This window comes from Cupressus sempervirens, chromosome 5 (assembly GCF_028749045.1).
Source record: "Cupressus sempervirens isolate cs-2001-9-10 chromosome 5, ASM2874904v1, whole genome shotgun sequence".
Taxonomy (NCBI): Eukaryota; Viridiplantae; Streptophyta; class Pinopsida; order Cupressales; family Cupressaceae; genus Cupressus; species Cupressus sempervirens.
The window spans coordinates 812,095,561-812,118,933 of NC_143122.1; the positions used below are offsets into that span (position 1 = coordinate 812,095,561).

Consider the following 23,373-nt stretch of genomic DNA (forward strand, 5'->3'; position numbering starts at 1 on the left):
CAATTTTTTCTATCTTACAGGTCACAAAAGTATATTACTCATATATAGTCTGTTCTGAACTTCTACTTCCAATGTTTTGACTATATCCCACTTAATCCCTTACACTCGATCAGAATCAAGAGGTAATTCACAGGGCCTCTCAGAACTTTTAACACTTAAATTAGGTAGATTGATTAAAATCTTTGTGTTTAGTTCAGCTAATCCAGGACATGGGTACTTCATCTTTTCAGGCTTTATAAAATATGGGCTACATATTGCCTTCAGGTAGGCATACAACATCTACAAAAACTAGCCGATTACTACTTCCACTTTCTAAAAGAGTATCCAGCTTGCACCCTTTGCCTTACAATCCTCCTAGTTTTCAGTGTATTTCAACATTTATCATGCAAATGGACTTCATTTGATAGAGATTTCCAGTATTAAGTTATTGTTTACAATTTGGTTATTTCCCAAGTTCTAGTGAAGACCAGTGTTGCAATTATTTGTTTGGGGTATGAAGTTTCAGTACGTTATTCTAGTTTCCAGTTAATGTTCAGTTTTCAGAGTTATATTTATCATTGTTTTCTAATGAGACAATTCTATATGCAAAATGTATTTTGTTCAAGATCTTGTAGGTTTAAAAGTTTGAATAATTGCTAATTACTACACAATCTGCTAGATGCACTCTAAAGAGTTGAGATTAATATTATTTATCTGTTAATGTTTTTTGTTCGTTATTTCCAGCCTTGATAGAGGGACCCTACCAATCCTAACAGTGCTGTGCAAATTCAAAATCATTGGCAGAAATTTAAGGTTGTCGTTCAGTTGTATCATGCCTTCCAATGTCTATTGCATTTCTCTGCTACGCCCTTAATATTGGTGTATATAGGATTATGAATAGTCAACTTGTGGCTATCTTAATCCTTAATTAAGTCATGTTATCATTATTATATTATTATTTAGGTAGGTAGGTCGGCCGAGGTGTTATGTAGGGTTGTGTCTATTCAACCTAAGCATAATTAGGTATATATAGGAGGTTGTGAGTCTTATTTCAACATCATATTCTGAAGTGTGTTCTCATTGGAAATATTTGGAGGTTGCCCCCTCGAAGTGACCTATTACTCTCAATTATTATCAAGTATTTATATTTCATATTATTTCTTCTATTGTACAAGTTATTTCATTACAAGTGGTATCGGAGCATGATCTTGACACCATAGAGGCAATATTTTTACTCAACATTGGGGCAATTTTGGGAAGAGCATAACTTTCAGATTTTAGCGAATTTTTCGAAGATTTTTAAAGGGTTTTTGAAGACCATATTATAAAAGCTATAGTCCAAAATTTAGAGGAATTGAAGCAAATTTGACAAAAATTATTGTAGAATTACTATTTCTACACAATTTATTGAGATCTTCATATCTCTCACATCTTGCTGAATTGGAGTATAACTTGCATTGGGTTTTTGAATATATAGTAGAGGAGCCTAAATTTCAAAGCTTGGAGAAATTGAAAAAAAAAAGCAAGATATTGCAAAATTAGGAAAATTCTCTCAAGACAGCAAATTTGCTAAATTTTTTGGAAATTTTTTTCTGAGTAAGGCCCTAGTAAGTTACAATAAAAAAGTAAAAATAAATTAGAGAATTTACATTTCATTTGTGTGATTTATTTCAAAAATATTAGTTTCCATCATGACGGGGCCTTCAACAAGAGGTAAAAAGAATGCTGCCACAAAAGGGAAATCCTCTGATCAAGATTGGGAAGCAACAAAGGATAGTAATTCCCATGAGGAACTTAGTAAATTCAAGGAAGAGGTTAAGAGGGATATGTGTGACCTACGAGGAGATATATCAGATATACGAAGCATGTTAAGCACCTATATAAATGAAACAAAGAAGGAGCTCTCAAGCAATCAAGGTGAAACCTTCAAGTTGACTAATAATGACACAAATTTTATTAATCCTACGGGATCTAGGAATTTTTTTCCAAAGGTGGATATGCACAAATTTGATGGCAAGGATCATCTAACATGAATAAATCAAATGGATTTTTTTTTGAAGTATATCAAATCCCATATGGACAAAAGGTCACGATGGTTTCCTTATATCTAGAACCAGATCAATTCATTTGGTATCGTTGGCTTTGTACTCATAGGAGGAAAAAGGGTCTCACTGTATCATGGTCAATTTTTACAAAACTCCAAGCACAATATAACCATAGTGTGACAAAAAACTTCTTTAGCCAACTTGCTAAGTTTCAACTAGGATCAATTAAGGATTATATTCAAAAATTCCAAAATCTATTCTTAAGAGAGATAAAGTTACAGAGGAGAACTTGAATGATTTATTCTTGGGTGGTCTCAAGGATCACATTCACCATGAGGTACGCATGTTTTGTCCCAGCTCAGTAAATGAGTCTTTTATATTGGCATGCAGGGTAGAGGAGAAGTTCTTGATTCCTAGAAAGCAAGGGGCTAATGTGACAAGAGAAAAAGGATATTCAACACCTTCTCTTCCTCAACCTACTAGGTTGACTCCACAACAGATTGAGGAGAAAACAAAAAAAGGGCTGTGTTCAATTGTGATAGCAAATATAGTTGAGGACATAAATGTAGTGAAAAGAAATTGTTCTATATTGAAGGTCCAAGCGAGGAAGAAGAGGATGAGCCCATATTAGAGGAGGATAGGGAGTCAGGTGAGGAATCACATGATTCTCAATCAATCATTTCTTGTCATGCATTTTCAGGTTTCAGTGCACCACAAACTCTCAAGGTATTGGGTTTCTTAAAGAAGTAGAAAGTAACAGTGTTGATAGACTTAGGTAGTACTCATAATTTCATCAACAAAAAGTTGGCAACTCTTCTAAATTGTTTTATATATCTAGCCCTAGAGTTTTAGGTTTTTATTGCAAATGGGGGCATAGTTAGTTGTTTAGGGAAGTGTCATAGTATCAAATTATCCATGGGAGATTATCGACTTGATACCCCAATGTATGCAATATCCATGGGTGCAATGGACATTGTTTTGGGAGTACAATGGCTTACTACATTGGGAACAATTGAGATGAACTTCCAATAACTATTCATGCGATTTCAATCAAAAGGAAAGGTAGTGGGGCTAAGGGGATTGAAGGCAAATTCCCCACAAATGGTAAGCTCTCATCAAATGTAAAAGCTTTTTAAGAAAGGTGCGGATGGATTTGCGGCCCAGCTATGTTCATTAGAAGTCTCTCAATCTAATGCGCTTACTCATCCAAATTTACAAGCAATAACTGATCGTCACTCGGTGATTCTTGGAGATATGCCTAAAGGACTTCCTCCTAAGAGGGATCATGACCATGCCATACAACTAGTTCTAGGGAGCCAACCACCAAACATCAGGCCTTACAGGTACCTATACATATAAAAAAGTGAGATAGAAAAAATTGTTGAGGAAATGCTAGAGGCAATAATTATCAGGCATAGCCAAAGTGCTTACTCCTCACCTATTGTGATGGTGCGTAAGAAGGTTGAAACTTAGCACATGTGTCCAGATTATAGAGTGCTCAACAAGTACACCATTAAAGATAAGTTTCCTATTCCAGTCATTGATGATCTTCTAGATGAATTAAATGGAGCTATGTATTTTACCAAGTTAGATCTTAGATCGGGTTATCACCAAATTTGGATTAAGGAGGAAGATATTTGTAAGATAGCATTTCAAACTCACAAGGGTCATTATGAATTTTTGTTAATGTCATTTGGTCTTACCAATGCACCATCTACATTCCAAAGTTTGATGACTTCCATTTTTAAGAAGTTCTTGAGAAAGTTTGTGTTACTATTTTTTGATGATATATTAATTTATAGCAAGACTTGGGAAGAACATTTGCAACATGTAGATCAAGCATCACAATTACTCGAAGATCATCAACTCTATGCTAAGCCATCCAAGTGTGCTTTTGGTCTTAAGAAGGTGGAGTATTTGGGACACATAGTTTCACATGAAGGAGTAAAGGTAGACCCTAACAAAATTAAGGCTATCATGAAATGGCCTATTCCAAAAATTATTAAGAAGCTGAGGGGTTTCTTGGGATTGACAGGATACTATAGAAGATTTGTTAAGAATTATGGTCGTATAGCAGCATCCCTTACCACTCTATCGAAGAAGGATTCTTTTCGTTGGAATGAATTTGCTAACGTATCATTTGAGCAATTGAAGAAGGCTATGTGTACAACTCCAGTGCTTGCCACTCCTAACTTCACCAAGGAATTCATTGTGGAATGTGATGCTTCTGGAAATGGGATAGGAGCAGTTCTTGTGCAAGAAGGTCGACCAATTGCTTTTGAGAGTCGTCAATTAAAAGGTAAAAATCAACTCAAACCTATTTATGAGAAGGAAATACTAGCAATCCTTCATGCAGTTAAAAAATGGAGGCCTTATTTAATGGGTCGACACTTCAAGGTTAAGATAGATCATTTGGAACAAAGATTATCATCAGAAGAGCAACAAAAATGGGCCACTAAGATGTTGGGACATGACTTTGAAATTGTATACAAGAAAAGGAAGGAAAATATTGTGGCCGATGCACTTTCCAAGAAGGATGAAAAAGATGAAGCCTTATTGTGTGCCCTTTCAATATTACAAGAAATTGGGTGGTAGAAGCCAAAAAAAAGTGGCAAAATGATGTTGCAACAAGTAATCTCATCCATCAAATAAAAAGTGACCCTAGTAGTTCAGATAAGTTTTGTTTAAAGGGGGATATTCTTTGGTATAAAGAGCATTTGTATCTCTGCAAGAATTCCATTCTTAAACACAAGATTCTCAAAGAACTACATGGGTCCCCAATTGGCGGTCATTCAAGATTTTTGAAGACATATCATCGAGTCAAGCAAGATTTTTTTTGGGAAGGGCTAAAAGGTGATGTTCAAAAATTTGTGGCTGAATGTTTGGTTTGTCAAAGAAATAAGGGGGAAACAATTAAGACACCAGGTCTTTTGAAGCCTTTATCTATTCCTAGCCAATGTTGGGAAGAGGTATCCATGGACTTCATCATAGGGCTTCCCAAATCTAAAGGTCATAATGTCATCATGGTAGTAGTTGATCGCCTCACTAAATATGCATATTTCATTGCATTATCACAGCCTTTTACAGCAAGTATAGTGGCAAAAGTTTTCTTGGAGAATATCATGGTACACCTAAGGTTATTGTTAGTGATCATGATCCTATCTTTACTAGTCACTTTTGGAAAGATTTATTCTCATGTTTGGGTACTCAATTGGCTCATAGTTCTTCATATCATCCTCAATCAAATGGGCAAACTGAGGTTGTTAATAAATGTTTGGAAGGATATCTACGTTATTTCACTTCAGAAAAAAATCTCAATAGGTAGATTGGCTGCCTCTTGTAGAATGATGGTACAATACTTCTTTTCATAGCTCATCAAAAATGTCTCCATTTTTGGCACTTTATGGATATCATCCTCCTTCCATCACATCATCATTAAAGGTGTCACCAAGAGTTCATGCAGTAGAGGAACACTTGCTTCATCAACATGTAATTTCAATGACTCAAGGAGAATTTAGCTATGGCACAAAATCAAATGAAACAACAAGTGGATCAACATCGCAGTGAATTTTTTTTTGAAGTTGGGGACTAGGTCTTCTTGAGATTGCAACCTTATAAACAAATCTCAATGAAACAACAAAAAAGGAATAATAAGTTGTCTCCAAGATACTATGGACCATACTAAATAATGCAGAAGATTGGTAGTGTTGCCTACAACTTGAGTTGCCACCAACAACAAAGGTACATCCAGTTTTTCATGTTTCTTGTTTGAAGAAGGTAATTAGGTAGAATATTCCTACTCAAACAATACTACTAGAACTTGATAAAGAAGGAAGAATAATTTTGGAACCAGAGTGCATTCTTCAAACACGCATGAAGAAACTGAGGAATAGAACCCTGACTCAGTATCTCATCCAATGGAAGAACTTACCAGTTGAAGAGGCCACATGGGAGGATGAGGAGTTCATTCAAAAGAATCCACACTTGGTTAGCATTGAGGACAATGCTTCTTTCAAGAGGGGGCATGCTACGCCCTTAATATTGGTGTATATAGGGTTATGAATAGTCAACTTGTGGCTATCTTAATCCTTAATTAAGTCATGTTATTATTATTATATTATTATTTAGGTAGGTAGGTTGGCCTAGGTGTTATGTAGGGTTGTGTCTATTCAACCTAAGCATACTTAGGTATATATAGGAGGTTGTGAGTCTTACTTCAACATCATATTGTGAAGTGTGTTCTCATTGGAGATATTTGGAGGTTGCCCCCTCGAAGTGGCCTATTACTCTTAGCTATTATCAAGTATTTATATAATATTTCATATTATTTCTTCTATTGTGCAAGTTATTTCATTTCATTCTCCATCAATTGATCACAACATTGTATGAAGTTTGTGGGAGCCTTGTTCATTGAGCAGGGTTGTTTTCTTTTACCAGCCATGTCATATGAGAAGGAAGTCCTAGGTGGCTACTGTGTCATGTGATTAGCCATATTTGTCTCATAGAGTTATTTGTCTTATAGAGCATTTCTTGTATCAGTTGCTAAGTGATCCTTCTGTAGCAACATGGGATTTATTATTTTCTATGGCTATTTTTTTTTTGATCGGTGATCTTCTATGGCTATATTAATTAGATTGAGCCATATCTTTTATTTGTGGAGGTTCTACAACAGCGAATGTAATTTCATTTGTTTATCAACAGCTTAATATCAGAAATAATCTGCTATTATCCCAGGCTCTATATCTATATCAATGATGACTGTGTATTGATTTCAAATTATTACAGCTGCCCAACTACCTGTAACCTTGGGTGTAGCATACTATTGACAAATATTGCATGGTTTGTTGTCCATCCTAGTTGCACCTTTCCAAATTGGGCATGCTTTTTGGAAAACTGAGTGATTTGTGTTTTGGTTTCAAAATTGAATATCACACATTATCTGTTTGTATGCAACAGACTCTAGTATGGAAAACTGAGTGATTTGTGTTTTGGTTTCAAAATTGATTATTTTCTTCATTTTCGTGAACTTTCAGACGACTACTTCCGTTTGCTGTGGTATTCTGACTTGCATACTAGCAATATATATTATATATCATGTGACAAGTCTTTTTGAAGCTCATATGTCTGGGTAACTTATTTCTTGCATTTTCCTTCATCCATTTAATGAAATGCTCGTTTCTTGAACAATAGGTAAATGTTTGACAAACATTTGATTGTCATTGTTGAAGAATAATTGTTATCATATTATGTTGTAATACTGGGTAGTTTACTGCCATTAAATGTTCTTTCTTTTACTAAAGATCTTGGATGTTTAACTGCCATCGTGGTGGCTTGCTTGTATAAAACATAATGCCTTCTTGAGGAATAAAGCACATTTAATGTGCTTTCACTTGATGATAAGAGCTTTCATGTAAATCTTTGCAATGGCTACAAATCCAAAGTTAACCTCCTCCACTTGGTAGTTGAACCAACTTGAACGTTTTCCACATATTTCTTTAGTGGAGGACTTGAGTTTGTTTTGAACTAGGAGTTCCAATGCTAGAAGCACTTGCCATTCTATGAATGTATTTCAACAACATACAAAGACAAACCAAAATGAAAAAAAGAACAACTAGAGTTCATTTATTTTGGAACAAATTACAATCTTTTTGAAAACAAACCAAATCAACAAAACCTACCTCTTTTGTTGAAATATTCCTCTTCAACGTCTTTTAAGGAGTTCTCAACATTTGCAACCACATAAGGAATATCTCACAAACTAGCTTAGAGCTAAGAAGTTTACAAACGGAGGTAAGAAGTTTTACTTTTAATTCGCAAATGCACAAATGAGATATGTTTCACCATTTTTACTCTTTTTAGTTGTCTATTTTAGGGTTGGAGGCTCAAGTTGACCAAAGTAGACCAAAAATAAGAAAAAAATAAAAAGGGCCAAGAACTTGTCAATCTTCTTGGGTCCAGCCATTGATGTTCAAATTTGCTTTGGCAAAATTTGCACCTAGGGTGGCAGAGAAGACCCATAGGGTTTTTGTGTGACCATGTCCAAACCTGGAGCAGACCACATTTGGTCCTGTATTTGGGTCAAATTGGACTGGGACCTTGAGCATTTAGGGAAGAATCTTGTAACATAGTTACGATTACTATGTTATTTTTAATATCTATGTTTCCACACAAGGACTATTGTGAGGGATGTTAGTTTTATGTTGTTTTTGGGATTTGTATTTGTACATGAGGACCAAACACATTTTTTAAATTGCCCCTTGTTACTTGTTTGGTCTAAACCATTATAAGGTCTTACTCTACCTTCTATTATGTTTGTACTTTGGAACTAGAGGCTTAAATTTTGTTTAACACTCATTCTATTGGTGAGTTTGGTCCCATCAAAGCACAATAGACAGTGAATTAGTCACCTTGTCTTCTGAATAGTTGGAGTCAGCTTTGACACTTACATTTCTCTTTGATATTATCACAGGCTTCATTTAAGTATCTATGTTTGCCAATCTTGCTCCTTGTTAATTCAAATACCTAAGCTAAGCATATCTTGTTGTATAGTTGTCAATACCTAAGCATATCTTGTCCTATCTCTATAATAACAATTAATGTATTTGTCAATGGACTCATTCTTTTGATGTAAGAGTTTTATGGACCTTAACAATATGAATTCTAATATGTTTATCCCTTCAATATATGGATTACACCAATTATTTTGATACGAATGCTCTCCGTCTTACATGTTTCTCTTATTCATTTTCAGTTCTAGGTAAGCTTTACATTATATGGATGAGAACTGAAATCCTTTTTATTCTTATAGCTAATTTTTTTATGTATGCACTTTCTGCAGATATGTTTGGAAATAGAAAGATCTTATCTATCAATTACGGCTATGAAATCTCCAGATTTTGAAACACAATCATTATGTTCACTACTACTGGCTAGGACAAGGCATCTTAGACTCCTTGTTTTGAGATCTCATGAAACTTGAGTTACATTCTTTATATTCTATAGCCCCTTTTATGCTCATTCCAATGAAAGTGACGATAAGTTATTAAACCATGATATCAGTAAACTTGTATTGATAGTCATATTACTTCGTTTCTGCTTATAAATGGCTTGTCAATTTCCTCATGCTTTCATTCTATGTGAATCATAAGAAATGAATATATTGCTAAAATTTATTTCTTGTTGGTCTTTGTTCCAATTACATGCAGGGTTATTCTAAGTTTCCAGCCACATGAACCTTTCCTTTCCTTTTTTTTTAATGCTAAAATTCAATCATCTTAGGTAGTGTGTAGTTTTTTCAACTATCTTCTAGTGCAGGACTTTAGACTTATGTGTAATTTTGTAGCCTTATTCATGGGTTGTACTTAATCTTATTGGGGATCATGCCTCTTAGAGAATGAAAGATTTAAATTACTTTTGTTGGCAACCTATTATGTAGGTTTGAACAAATCTTTACCTTTGGTTTTCATAATCAAAATCTATCTTAAACTCTCTAGATATTGTAGCTAGATTTTTCTTTGCAACTATCTATTAGCTATGCATCTTGTAAAAGTCTATTGGATCTAGTTGATTATGTGCTTCTATTAGGAAATGATAACAGATTGGCCATAAAAATGCAGTTCAAACCACCTTGATGCAATCTAAAACATATTCTTTGTAATTTATCTATGATACCCAATTCTCCCCCCTGGCCCTCCGAAACAGGCAAATTTCAAACTGGTCCTTGTTCCTACTGGTTGGCCTATGGATTCCACCCGGGTTCGAACCCAGGCAGACAAGTGTTCCTCTAAGCCAAACCTAGATCGAACCATGGTTGAACCAAAGCAGACCCAGACATACCAAGTGTGAACTTGGTACAGTTTCACTAAGAAAAAATCTATAATTTTATTGCAAAAAATAATTATTACAAAGTTTGAATAAAGGTCTTTGACATTACAAAACAAAATTTGGTAAAGCTCAGATATTTATTACATAAAATTAAACTAGCACTTAATATTTCTTCCAATGAAAGTTTTATATCCAATTGCCGCTAATGGCCCCTATCTGATTAATCAGAAGCTCTCTATAGTGATAAATCATATTTTGAACATTAAACAATATCTTTAATAGGTGAAGGGAGTTGCAAGATACTTTTATAACTTTTTTTAGAAGTAGGATATTAACTACAAACAAACAATCTCTCTATATAGTGAAAAAGTAATAAGCACTTGAGGACTTGGAGAGCTAGAATGTTATTAGTGCAACTTGGCATTGGCACTGTTTGTGAATCAACTAATTAAAACTTAGTCTAAAGTTCCAATTGTTGAAAGTCAAAATAATGATACTTTAGTTCAAGATTATTTTAATATTTTGATGTTCATAACAGCTATGATGCAATGATTACAAGTTTATAGTGTTTTTGTTGTTTTCATGAAACTACATGACATTCTAATCTTGATTCATGCTTCTAGGCTACACACACACACACACACACACGTTTCTGTACTAACAAACCCAAATTTGAACCCGAACCTGAACTGGCAACTTAGTAATTTATCTATTAGGCAATTTTTTATAGGAAATATTGCTGTACTGGATAGTAGCATACCATTTGCTCTGTTTGAGACAAATGATAATCAAAGACATAAAATTTAATATGTGGGTTTGAATTTTATTTTTCTGAATATTATTTTCAAATAACTGATTTTGAGAGATATTTGAATGGAATAGTACAGATGGAAGATCTAGATGGTATGTGGACATCTTATAGCTCAATTTATTGATCATTTCTAAGTAAATAGATCCACATTAATCAAAAAAGAGCTGGCAACAAAGGCCTGTTGGATCTTGGTAATAGAAAGTAGGTCAGGAATTTGAAGACCCAGATGGTATATGAGAAACTATAGCTCATTTTATTCAGGATTTCCAGGTAAACACATCTACATCAATTGAAAAAAGATGGTAACAAAAAGACTGTTGGAATTTGTTAAGTCTAGAAAGGATGTAAAAAAATGCACTAGGTTCTCATTCATAGGAAACAACTTTGCTCATTACACTTCTCAAGTATGGATTCTGTGTGATGAGAAAGACAGTAAGACTAAAAGTGTTGCTATGAGGGTGCATACCTTCTCTGTTTGGGCAGCTAGGTTCTGGGTCTGTGGAAGCTCAAAAACCATCAACGAAGGCAATCTATGCTGTATCATTTGGCAATTTTGTAGCAAAGCTAGTTTGGATGAAGATATGTATGACTGAAAGTGTTATTCCTAGTATCTAGGAGTAATTAAAATTCAGTTACAAGCATGATAAATTAGTCAACAACCATGAGAGCATTATAAAATTTGTGCGATAATTCACGCGTAGGCCATAATGATGCATTTTCAAAGACCTTGATCCGATCTGTAACATATTTTTACTAATTTAAATTTATTAGGGTAATTTTTATAGGAAATATTGTTATTGCTGGATATCATTTGGTCAATTTGAGATAAGTGATATCTACAGACACCGAAATTAACTTTGTAGGTTTCAATTTTCGTTTTATATATATTTATTTAAAGGTAATTGTTTTCCAGAGACTTGAATGGAATAGTAGGTCTGGAAGATGGTACTTGGAAAACATTAGCTTAATTTATTGAGCATTATCAAGTTAACACATCCACAACAATTTGAAAAGACCTGGCAACACAAGGATTACTGTAGTTTGCGAAGTCTGGGAAGGATATAAAAAATGCATTAGGTTCTAATCCACAAGCAACACTTTTGCTCGTTGCACTTCTCAAGTCTTGTGCAAAGGGATTTGGTGTGATGAGAGAGACTTAAGAGTGTAAGTGTAATGTCCTTGTTTTTGGCAGGTCTACTTAGTTGATGGAGTTAACTCATCATAGTGACCCTTGTGAGCTGATAGGGTATTTTGGGGGTCTCAGTTGTGTACTTACTATTTTTAGTAAGTCCATTATTGACAGTTGCTATTTTTGGCAGTATAATGTGTGGCTAGGTAGTTGGTCGTCACCTACAATTAATCAGGTTAATAATTGCATAAGCTCTTATTTATTTATTAATCATTGAGTTGCATTATTATAATATGTTTATATTATTATAATATGTTTATATTATTATAATAATGACTTTAAGAGATTTCTAAAAAAGCAAGTTGGAAAGTTTCTAGTGTTGAGTTCTTTTGGAAAACTTCCACAATTTTTGAACTGGAGTTTTAAGGAAACTTTGGCCAACGAAAGCTTATAAATGAGAGCTCATTTCTTTGGGAAAGGTACGCTTGAAAATATATTTTCTTTTTGTGCTTTTGTTGCTTTTCCTGGTGTCTGACTTGTGAGCCTTTGCTGAAGTATAAGGGTCTCGTTTGAGAAGTTCTTGGCAATTGTGCTGAAGTATACAATTGGCCAACTTTCTCCTACTGTATCTTTTGTATCTAGGGAGAAGAACAATCTTGAATTATATATTTTCTCATTGATTTTCTGGCTAAGGGTTTGTGTGAAGTTTTTAAGGATTGTTCTGACTCCTGAGTATTGTTGCAATTTGTTGCTGAGGTATAGCAAATTGTTGAATTCTCATTCTGTTAGAACTGTCGCTAAGGAGAGGTCTATTACCAAGGAAATTCAATTGGTATTGAATGGAGATAGTATAATTTTCATTACCTGTGATTTGTCTGAAGTATTGCAATTCTTACTGCCTACGATTTGTAATGAGGAAGGTGTGGTGATATTACAAGTTGGTGCTAGTGTTGGAAGGAAGCCATACACAAATCTCAAATGCAGAACTGCAAATTAAGAGGTTGTGATTCAATTAGGAGACCATACGGATTTTTGTGTAAAGTCTGGGATCCTTCTCCATAGCCGGCGGCCATTGTTTGTGACCTGCGATTCACCATTTGAAAGTAGCAATTATATCTGAGGAGGTTGGAACATTTGTACGGGCCGATGTTTTCCAGTTTTAACCACCAGCATGGGGCAATCAGAGCTATAAGCCAGCATAAGCCTACATTTCAAAGAGGCAGCCGTATTGAGGCAGAAAAGGTGACACATCACAACAGCAAGTTACTTGCACATGCCCAGCAACCTGCACATTAGATGACAGCAAGTGCATTCATCATTTACGGTTGGGATTGAGAGTTAAGGAAGGGCATTTGGTAGCACAGCTAGGCATATTTGACTGCAGTCCAGGTGCCCATAGTTATATATGTAATTCTGATTTGAAGTTCTCAATTAAAATAAAAGAATTTCCTTGCAATTATAATCTGATTCTACATCTTCATTTCAAAATTCTTGCAATTATTAATACATATTGGACTTTGGAAAAATTGAATAAGTTAGAAACATATAAACATTGCAAACCATAAATTGTGCATGATATTCAAAATTGGGAGCTGACAACGGTTCTCTACAGTAAGTGCTCCTAGGAGGATGCATACCTACTCTCCTTGGACTGCTAAGGTTTGGGTCTGCAGAAGCTCAGAAACTAGCATCAAAGGCAACCTATGCAGGATCACATGGTGGTTTGGTAGCAGGGTAGGCCAGGATGAAGATGTTTCTGATTGATTGTGTTATTCCTAGTTTATGGGAGCAATTGTAGCTCAGGTACAAGCATGAAAAATAAGTCAATGGCCATCTTACTGGAGCATTACAAAATTTGAGCTATAGTTCACACAACAGCCATAATGATGCAGTTACAAAGACATTGATGTGATCTGTAACATGTCTTTTATTATCCATCTATCAAGGTAAAATTTAATAAGAAATTATGCTATTATTGGATACATTTGGTCAGTTTGAGAAAAAAGATACTTAAAGGTCTCAAATTTAACTTTGCAGTTTTCATCTTTTTAAAAAAATATTTATTTTGACATAATTCCAGAGATTTGAATTAATGGGAGTGGAGATCCAGATTGTATATGGGCAATTAACCATTTCTAGGAGGTGGCAATAAAAGGATTTCTGCAAAGGTTAATATATCTTTAGGCATCATGTGTGAAGAAAATAAATGTCCAAGGTACTCTACATTATCTTTTATAAGATTTACAATTTGAATTTTAAGCACATATAAAATTGCTCACTTCAGTCAAATTTGTTAGCTTAGTAGGTGATGTTTACTGCAACATTTGGCCTCTTAAATAGGCCATGGCCTCTACGATGGGTCTACCATAAATTTCTTGGTGATCGTGAGAATATCTATGAGAAATCAACTGTGAGATGATCCTAGGGAAAACAATTCCAGTTCCTTGTTACAGTTTTCAGGACTGTATCCTAGATGACCTTTAGCAAACTTATCGGGTAAAATGAACCAAACATGGAACTTCAAGGCCTTCTTTCACAGGGCTACATTCTACCCAAAAAGAAAAAAAGCATTTTGGATTTTAAGCTCAAGATTTTAATTATTGATGTTTTTATGTTTCTAGTGTTCCCAAAGCAGGCAGAATCAGACCGGTTGCCTCCTATGGGTTCCAAGGTTTTCAAAGGACCTTTAAGTAGACATTCCCTGTTTGAAAATCATTTCAATTCAAAATTACGTTCTTCACAACACTGCAGTGCATAAAGCAAGATGTATAATTGACAAGTCGAAGTATTATTTGCTTAATGATTTAAATTCCAACACCTATAAATAGACCGCTACATTTCTTCATGTTGGCCTGAAATCCATAGTAGAATGCAGTCTTCTCGTGACAATTCATTCAGCATTTTGTGGACGAAGAGAGAAAAATCACAATTATGTGAAGATAGGTAGATCCTTGTTGAGTCTTTGAATTCTCTTTAAGACCCTGAAATCCTCTGTTGATTAATGGCACAATTTTGTGATTTGTTAATGAAAATTTTCACCCTCTTAGCCACACTCTATGTTATGATAAGGTTATGATAAGGTTATGATAAGGACACTTAGTAGCCCTGAAGACTGCTGAAGCACATTTGATTTCTATTAGAATGAGTTAAATAAAAATACAAAGGTCTAATATCAACAATATAATATAACTGTATTTTAATATTATTAATCTTTCAACATAGTTTTTTATTTTATTTATTTATTTTTATTTTTAATCTGAATTGTTGCAATGCCGGAATTTTTTAAGATATAAAGATGCGTAATTTTAGTGTGTTTGTATCTTTGCTGATTTGTCTTAGGGGAGAGGACCCAGTACTTGAACGCGTCCCAATAGTTGTGATAGGAGTTATCGACTTGATACCTACATTTATTGACTTAATGTCCAAACTTTTTGACAACTTTGTACCAATACTTGTGACTTTAAAATTGTTAGTACAATGCTGACTACCCAAAATTGAATAAAATGTACCCTTAGTTATAAAAATTAACCAATGATGCAATGCGACAGCAGCTATTCAAGTATGGGTACCTTTTATGCATGACCATTGGCCTCACTTTTTATTTGGGCCGTTTTGGACAACTTGGCAAACATGCTGATGTGGCATCATAATGGGTGATGTGGACTTGAAACCTTAATTATAAGTAGGCAACTCAACAAGTAAGTTGCTGTCAAAAAATGGGAGCGATTTGAAATTTTCAGGTAGGATTTTGATGAGTGTGAAGTTAGGGTGTTCAAGTACTGGCTACTCTACCCGAGTGATGTGGTGAAATGGATTTCCAACTCGCTGGAAACTCCTTGTCAACTCCAATGTGTTTTCGTGACTCGTTACTTCATTTTATAGAGATTAAAGAAGCAATTAGTGGTGTGTCGGGATGGCTTTCCCCATACCGTTTAAAATATTTAAATTGGAGTTGACTACAACACATTATAAGGAGCCTCTGCATTTATTCCTTTGCCATTTCCTTTCTGTTTTCAAGGTTTTGCTTCGAGTCGAGGCACTTTCATCTTCAGTATCTTCGGCAATTTTTTTTCATTCTTTCATTATGACTCACACAACATCCTCATCTTTGTCCCTTGTTACGCCTTCCCAACACATAGATGTAATTCTAATGATAAAGGTAGATAAACCAGACTTTGATCTTGGCAAATTAGTGAAGCAAATTGTTGAACTTCTTGCTCATCTAGTACAAACCATGCGCTATGTTTGATTTCATTTGAGATTCCCATGTTTTATTACTGAACAACACCATTAATGTATTTGCTTATAGAGGGAAAAGCATCCCATCTAAGAGACATTAGTTGGGCTCCCTTCTGCATCAGAGACTTCCGATTTTGCAGGTCAGGTCTCAACAAATGTGAAATTGATTGCCATTCAGGTACACACACCGTACAATAAATGTTTCTTATTCTTAATTGTTTTCAACAATTTTTGTCTGGTTGTTACTATTTCCAAAAGCTTGGACTGAGAGAAATCTTTATGGGGTATTATTTCATGATAATTTTGTTGTTTCATTCTAAATTAAAAATATCTAATTATTTGAATAATTATCAATTTGTTTGTGGTCGGTAGTGATTGACTTTTTATTATTAATAGTAACAAATTACATGAGGTGCCACATTTTTTGGTAGATACAACCCAAATAAGGCTACTTCTTGATATCATCTATATGTTTCATAATCATTCAACTACAACAGATAGTAAGGATCCATAAACAAAACACTAAAAAATGGCAACAACCAAACTTAGAAATCAACCAAAAGGTCCTAAACTTTGCCTCGAGCCTTAGTGTGTGAATGGAGGGTCATCCCAAAGGATGTATCCTTCTACTGCCGCTCCTTTTTCCTCTTCACAGTTTGCCAACCATCTTCCACTCGAGCAGCTTCAGACTCCTAACCAACAGAGTTATTCTTAGTAAACTGCTCTTGATCTTTTGCCTCCTGACTTCCTATTGGTCCGGATCTTTCCTAGCTCCATTTTCCTCATGCACCTGTGAGCCCAGTGACTTGCATTTCTCTTTGCCCTCAAAAGTGTCAACACCAATATACTGTTGTAGCTCCCTACCCGGCCCATTCAACATGGAGCTGTGTTGCTAGAAGCACTTATTGAAAAGTGGATCTCGTATCTTTTTGCATTTTCCCTCCCATAACATCTTGGGAGGAGCTCTTTGTTTCTTCCCTTTCTTCTCTACCTTATAGTGTTGTCGAACCGCATCTTGTCACCATGAGACATCCTCCTATGGTCTCACTTTGTAACTTTTCACAGCCATATGGCCAGTCTGAAAACAGATTCTGCATCTAAAAGGAACACCTTTGTAATCTAGAGGCTGCACGTAGTATCCTTTGGAGGTATTAATCTTGATTTCAATAGTAAGCCCTTCAGTAATATCCATTTATAGTAAGATATGCACAAAGATAGAGTGACATAGATTTGAAGAGTTCTCATCCACCATGAGAAAACTTCCCAACGAGTCCTCAACTGCCTCAAGATAAGAATCAAATCATAAATAAAGGGGAAGATTAGGGAGCCTTACCCAGATTGAAATTTTTTCAAACAACTTAGAGCTAGGGTTGAAATCTGGGTGCCAAGGTTTCAACATCAACACAAACTTCTCCTCCCAACACCAAACCTAGTCACATGAATCTTCTTATTGTCTTGATTCTTTTCAAAAACCACAGTGAAGAAACCTTTAGCAACAGGGTATATTTGAACCCACCTAGTAAGAATGGGCTCCCAGTTGTTAGATATCCAACTGTGCATTTGTCGTAAACTTGGCCAAAACCCTCTAAATCGTTCAATTAAACCCATCTTAGAGACAATTGAAAGGTTGTGAGTTACTTCCACATGTGCATCCTCATCCATATTCATAGAAAACTCTTTGGTGGTAGTAGGTAAAGGTTTTCCCTCTAGTCGACCCAACTTCTGATAAAATCCTAGCTAGCTGCTTTCGGATAACTTGCAAATGGTTTTGTGTCCCTACATTGCCAGTCTGTTTGACTCCTATTTTGGTGGTCTGAGCCCACTATAATCTAAGCCATCACCGTCCACAACAGTTTTCTGCGATCCTAAAAAATGTTGCACAGTAATGGAAGGGGACCTCGTGGGGAGAGGACCCCCCAATCTTGGAATCACTCTGGTTCTTTGCATAGACTTTTTTTTTCCATTGAAGGAACCCCTTGTTTGGAAAGTTGCCCCCTTCTGCTGCAAACACTCCAAAAGAATCCCAATGAAGGCTGGTTTGACTGTGCAGGCCGGTATGGGTAACAACCATTTGGCTTGGGGAGGGAAGAAAAAAGTTCAACTCCGCATTAACAATGTCAGAAACATCCTGCAAAGCTATCCTCATAATTTTTCGTCACATCTTTTTTTATCAAATTTATTAATTATATTTATTAAATATGAAAATTATTTTTTATTAATAACATGATATAATTAATCTAAAACATTTTATTTTTTTTTAAAGAGGGGTAAACACTTTGACCTGGAGCTATGAACCAGTGAGGCCACAAACGGGGGACCTCATCCCCATTAGATTTGAACCTTGATGGCAAGGATAACAACTCAACAACTTAACCATCACAACATGCCACTATTGGCATAATTAATCTAAAACATGTTATTATGTATAATTTAAATTAATTAATTATGTTCAATAAGATTATGATTATAAAAATTTCAATAAAATATTTTTAATAACATGATATAATTAATCTAGATATTAATCTAAAACATATTATTATGTATACTTTAAATTAATTAATTATGTTCAATAAGATTAGGATTATAAAAACCTCAATAAAAATAAAAACTGATTATAAAAATAAAAATTCATAAGCGGAGGGATGATGACAAGGGTCTTCCCTGACGTTTAATTCACAAGGAAAGAGAAATATGAAACTCTAGTTAGTCTATGTTCATAAGTTAACCATACACAACGTGCATGAGAATGCTCACTAGAATTTCCCTGACCTCTCATACTGGTAAATATCCAACCTTTGTTTCAATAAATTACAATGAGCAGGTGCTTTTATTATATGACGTTCTACTTAATGAGAACTTAATGCATTATTTTATAAGTGGAACAACAGAGCCAAGCCCATAATATATTTTCATTTTCAGGCTTTCCATTGATATGTTTGCATGAGTAAACAGGACTCGCAAAGCTCGGTAAAACTCACTTCTGTTATTAACTGGTTTTTTTAGTTTTGATTATTGTGAGAATAAGAGGCGAAGAGATTGGGGCCTTTATTTGATAGGATGTATATAGTGATGATCAAGATAAAGGAACATATGCATGTATAAATCAAATACTCATCAATAGACAAAAAGAACTTGGCGCAACTCAGAGTAGGTCTTGTATGTATAAGATATGTTTGATTAAATCTTCTAATAATATATACAAGCAATACATAACCAATGATAAGAAGTAAAAGATTTTTGAGAAGTCCTCTTAAAGGTTTTATAGGTCCTGCTTAGACAAAGCATACAAATCAACTTGTGGCAAATGTAGCTGGAAGAACCCATTATAATACTAGGCAACGAACTAAAGCTAAATGGAGACATTTGACGCAAAACAGTAAAATACCTTTATTTAAATGTTTTAAAAAAGTTTGTAAATAAATTCTGCCCTATATGTCATGCCTCAGCAATGGAAACTAAGGCCTCGGTTCTGCAATTATGCTTCTGATTCTCACTCAGCCAAAAAACCTTTTAAGCCCTGTTCTGTAACATAACGGTCCATGTTCTTATGTTTAACAATCAAATCTGCATATAATCATGCTTACACAGTATCCCATTTCAGACATTGAAGAAATTATATACCATATCAGATTTGCTTATAATCAGAATTAGAGCACATAAAATAAGGAAAAGAGTTCTCACAACTGCTCAAACTAATAATGTAATACACTTCTACATCTGCAGGGTATTGATCTTCTGTAGTCAAGCATAAAAAACTATCCAACATGAATCTATGCTGTAAATGCCATGCTATATGGGACATTATATTCACTTTTGTTAACATTTTGTTTTATTACATAAGCTTTTAACATTTTGTTTTATTACATAAGCTTTCAACTACTTCCAATAATTTTACTTTATCTTCAATATATCATAATCTTGTTGAATGATTATTCATTTATGATCCTTTTTATTTGGGTTAAAGGAGATTAAAAAAAGCTTTGTAATAAAGTTGATATATTAATATTGAATTTGCAGATTAAAGAATATTCTGGAAATAAATATGAAACAATATCAGTGTTAAATGCAATTGGAAATGTTCATCGGATTGCAGTGGGTTTTGTAGTGGTAGGTGCAACATTGAAAGTCATAGACACCATTGAAAATAATGAGGATTGTTTCAGACATCTCAAGTCTATGAATGATTTGGGCAAAGTAATTCTTCAGCTTCAATGTCTTCCTAGCTTGTTCCTAGCTTGAAGACGGAGTGACATACTAAATTGAAAGAATCTACAAATCCAATTCTTGATGTAGCCATTTTATGTTGTTCCCAGAAGGAAAAGAAAGGATTTATCAAAAGGTACACAACCATTCTACATCTGAATTAATGTCTTTCTTTGTGCAAATATTTATTCTGAGTCATGATTTTTAGAATGCTCTTTTAAGTTTTCACAACATAATGTTTTGGGTGATCAGATCTGAAGATCAGCTTTCTAAGCCTAATTTTTATTTTTAGATTACTAAGTCAAGGACATTCTACATTTGGCTTAGTTTTCGAGAGCTTTACTTTAAGCTAGACTGTAATTTCTTCTCATTTAGTTTTTTAATTTTGACTGGAACATGTGAAGGGTGTTCAAAGCCTCAACGGATGGACAAGAGCTTCAAAAACTTAACAGGGACATAGATGATATGTGTAAATTCCTTAGTTTACAAATAAACACCTCTATTTTGGAGGCAATGCAGAGCAATCAGGCAGTCCGTCCAGCCCCTTTTCTGGCTCTTCACAATGATGCAGGTACAACATCATCGGTCACTTGTTATTGATCTTCTTTTCTTTTAAGTGTGACATATAACATGTTTGAATAATTCAGTCGGATTAAAAGAAAAAATTGAAGAAGTCATTCAACAGCTAGACTGGGAAGATGATAGTGCAACAACAGCAGTGATTGTATATGGTATTGGAGGCTCTGGAAAGACCATCCTGGCTGATGCAGTTTATGCTTCTCTTAAAGACAAGCTTCAGGGGTGGAAACATTCCAAAGTTACTCTCATTCAAAACCTGAAGGAAGATCCCAAAGTTGAAGACCTGCAGTCCTTGATTTTGCAGGATTTGACTGCCACCAAACAATTCGTAAGCAATTTTGAAAGTGGACGTCAGAGCTTGAAAGATATCATAGAAAAGGAATCTGTCTTTCTATATATTGACAATGCTTTGGTTTTGGAACCACTGAAAAAACTTCTACCCAAGGATGTTACTAGTGCTAAGAGATTCCGATTACTTGTAACAGCTAGAGAAACAGCTGTCTCTGATGTAATTGAAAGCTGCGAAATTGAACCTTGCAAACTCTATCACCTCTTTCTGTTGATGCAGCTCTTCAAATCTTATGCGGAAAAATTGACAAAAAAGATAGATAGGCTCCATATTGCAGGAGAGACCTCAGGCCAAGAAGATAGTGAAGAAATGCAATTGCTGTCCTCTGTTTTTGGAAGTTATCCGAGCTTATATTCATCAATTGAAAAACACAGTTGAAGCTTATGGGTGAATGCTTAATTTTCTACTATCTGGAGAGGATTTTGCTGGCAGCGAGAGGTACAGTTTTGATGAGCGAAGGGTTCTATTTTCTTACGAGGGGCTTAAATCAAGTGCTAAGGAGGTATACCTTGATTTATGTTCATTCTTCTATGATTTGAGTTGGGATTGGGAGGATGTTGCCTATATTTTGGGGGAGGAAGAAATGGAATGTCTTCAAGGAGCTCTCATTAAAAGACAAGATAAGAAGATAAAGATTCATGATCTTATTTTTGGCAGCTGGTTGTAGTAAATCGATATATAGTTGATTCAGAAATGTAGAAGATTTTTCTTTGACCTTAAAAAGTAAAGAGGTATGCATGAGTTTTCATTAAATATGATTAAAAAAAGAACATAAACATTTACATACACGAATCACCAAAAAATGCTGACAATTGATGCTGAGCTCTACAATGACATTCAGAATCCATGCACTCCATTTCACCACTATTCACCACCATGCTTCACATGTGTAGTTTGGTTAGGCTATTCTTTGATTGTATCAATAGATTTTAACATAGCTCCTTTATTATTATCGTAGCATTAGTGGTTTTTGTCCTTGCTGTATCACTGGGTTTTGGTAACAAACTCTGTTTTGAAGTTAATCTGCCAGTTACAAAGAGCTGTGTGATGCATGAGAAATGCTAGGATATGCTTTTCTGAGGTTGTAGATAAGTCACTGAATTGTCTGTATTATTCATTTCTGTTAAGAAGTATTGAAAGGACAGTAAGCGATTTATTTTAATTTTTATCATTTAATTCTTTCTATTGTTATCATTTTCTTATCATTTCTTTTTTGTTCATTTAATCAGCTGGCTAAGAGGTGAGACTGCTTTTAAAAATTATGTTTGGTATGGCAGCAGGTTTGAGGAGTTTAACTGTTATCAAGAAGTTTGTATAATCATCCAAATCTATAAAATACTTATTTGTCTGTCTATTTTAATGTCTTTATTGGTATTAAAACATTTATGCATGCGTGTTTGGCTCTCTACCATACGTAAGTTCAGCGTTATATAACTGAAGTTAGTTAAAGTTTGCATGAAATAAACTAAGGCAGTTTAATCTGTTTTTGGGAGGCTACAAAGCTGTTTTATCATGTGAAATTCTATGCAATAGCTGTTTCACTGCTATTTTTTGTAGGCCAGAATATAATCTGCAAGAGCATCCTGCAATGAATGGGAAACATCTCTATATTGAGTCTATATATAATCAATTTGGAGAAATTTGCGTGAATAAAAGAGCTTCATGTTTGTGTTCAAAGTTTTCTCTGTTAACCTTTCTCTTTGCCATCCCAACCAAAAAGATTATTAGAAAGGTGTATTGTTTCTTTCTCACTTTCTTCAATCAAGTTAAGCACAAACTTTAGAAGATATAATCACTTATTTTACTCAAAATTTTTCAGAAACAATAATAATTTGACAATGTGTTTGAATTTTAATAGCCTGTTTCCCAGGTACAAGGAATATGGATGGGATCTTTCAATAGTCATTCCCTTATATCAGCAGAAGAGTTGGATGCCACAAGCAGGTCTCTACGAGTATTTTATGTGGGAAGGATGATGAATTTGAAAGGGAAATGCCACGCACAGTACCATGAGCTAAGGTGTCTTCACGTGGAAAGTGGAGTATCCAATTTACCAATAAGTATCTCCAACCTCAAGCATTTGAGATACCTATCAATAGAATATTTCAAGGAGAATGTCATTTTGAGTCCATCCATGGCAAGTGATATACCATTTTCACATAATAATAATAATTTATTTCTTCCTTTTCAATTGTAATGTTATATAAATTTCCCC

General features: G+C 34.7%; 1 protein-coding gene across 1 annotated transcript in view; it reads left to right on the plus strand.

Moving 5' to 3' along the window:
- Positions 1–23,373, plus strand: part of LOC149558369 (uncharacterized) — a 41,018-nt gene that overhangs the window by 16,990 nt on the left and 655 nt on the right. Inside the window, exons 4-8 of the mRNA XM_089830800.1 lie at positions 20,045–20,221; positions 20,341–20,366; positions 20,635–20,801; positions 20,878–21,889; positions 23,017–23,295. Of these exons, the coding sequence (XP_089686926.1) occupies positions 20,045–20,221; positions 20,341–20,366; positions 20,635–20,801; positions 20,878–21,536 (1,029 nt within the window). The 3' untranslated portion in view covers positions 21,537–21,889; positions 23,017–23,295. The remainder of the gene's footprint in view (positions 1–20,044; positions 20,222–20,340; positions 20,367–20,634; positions 20,802–20,877; positions 21,890–23,016; positions 23,296–23,373) is intronic.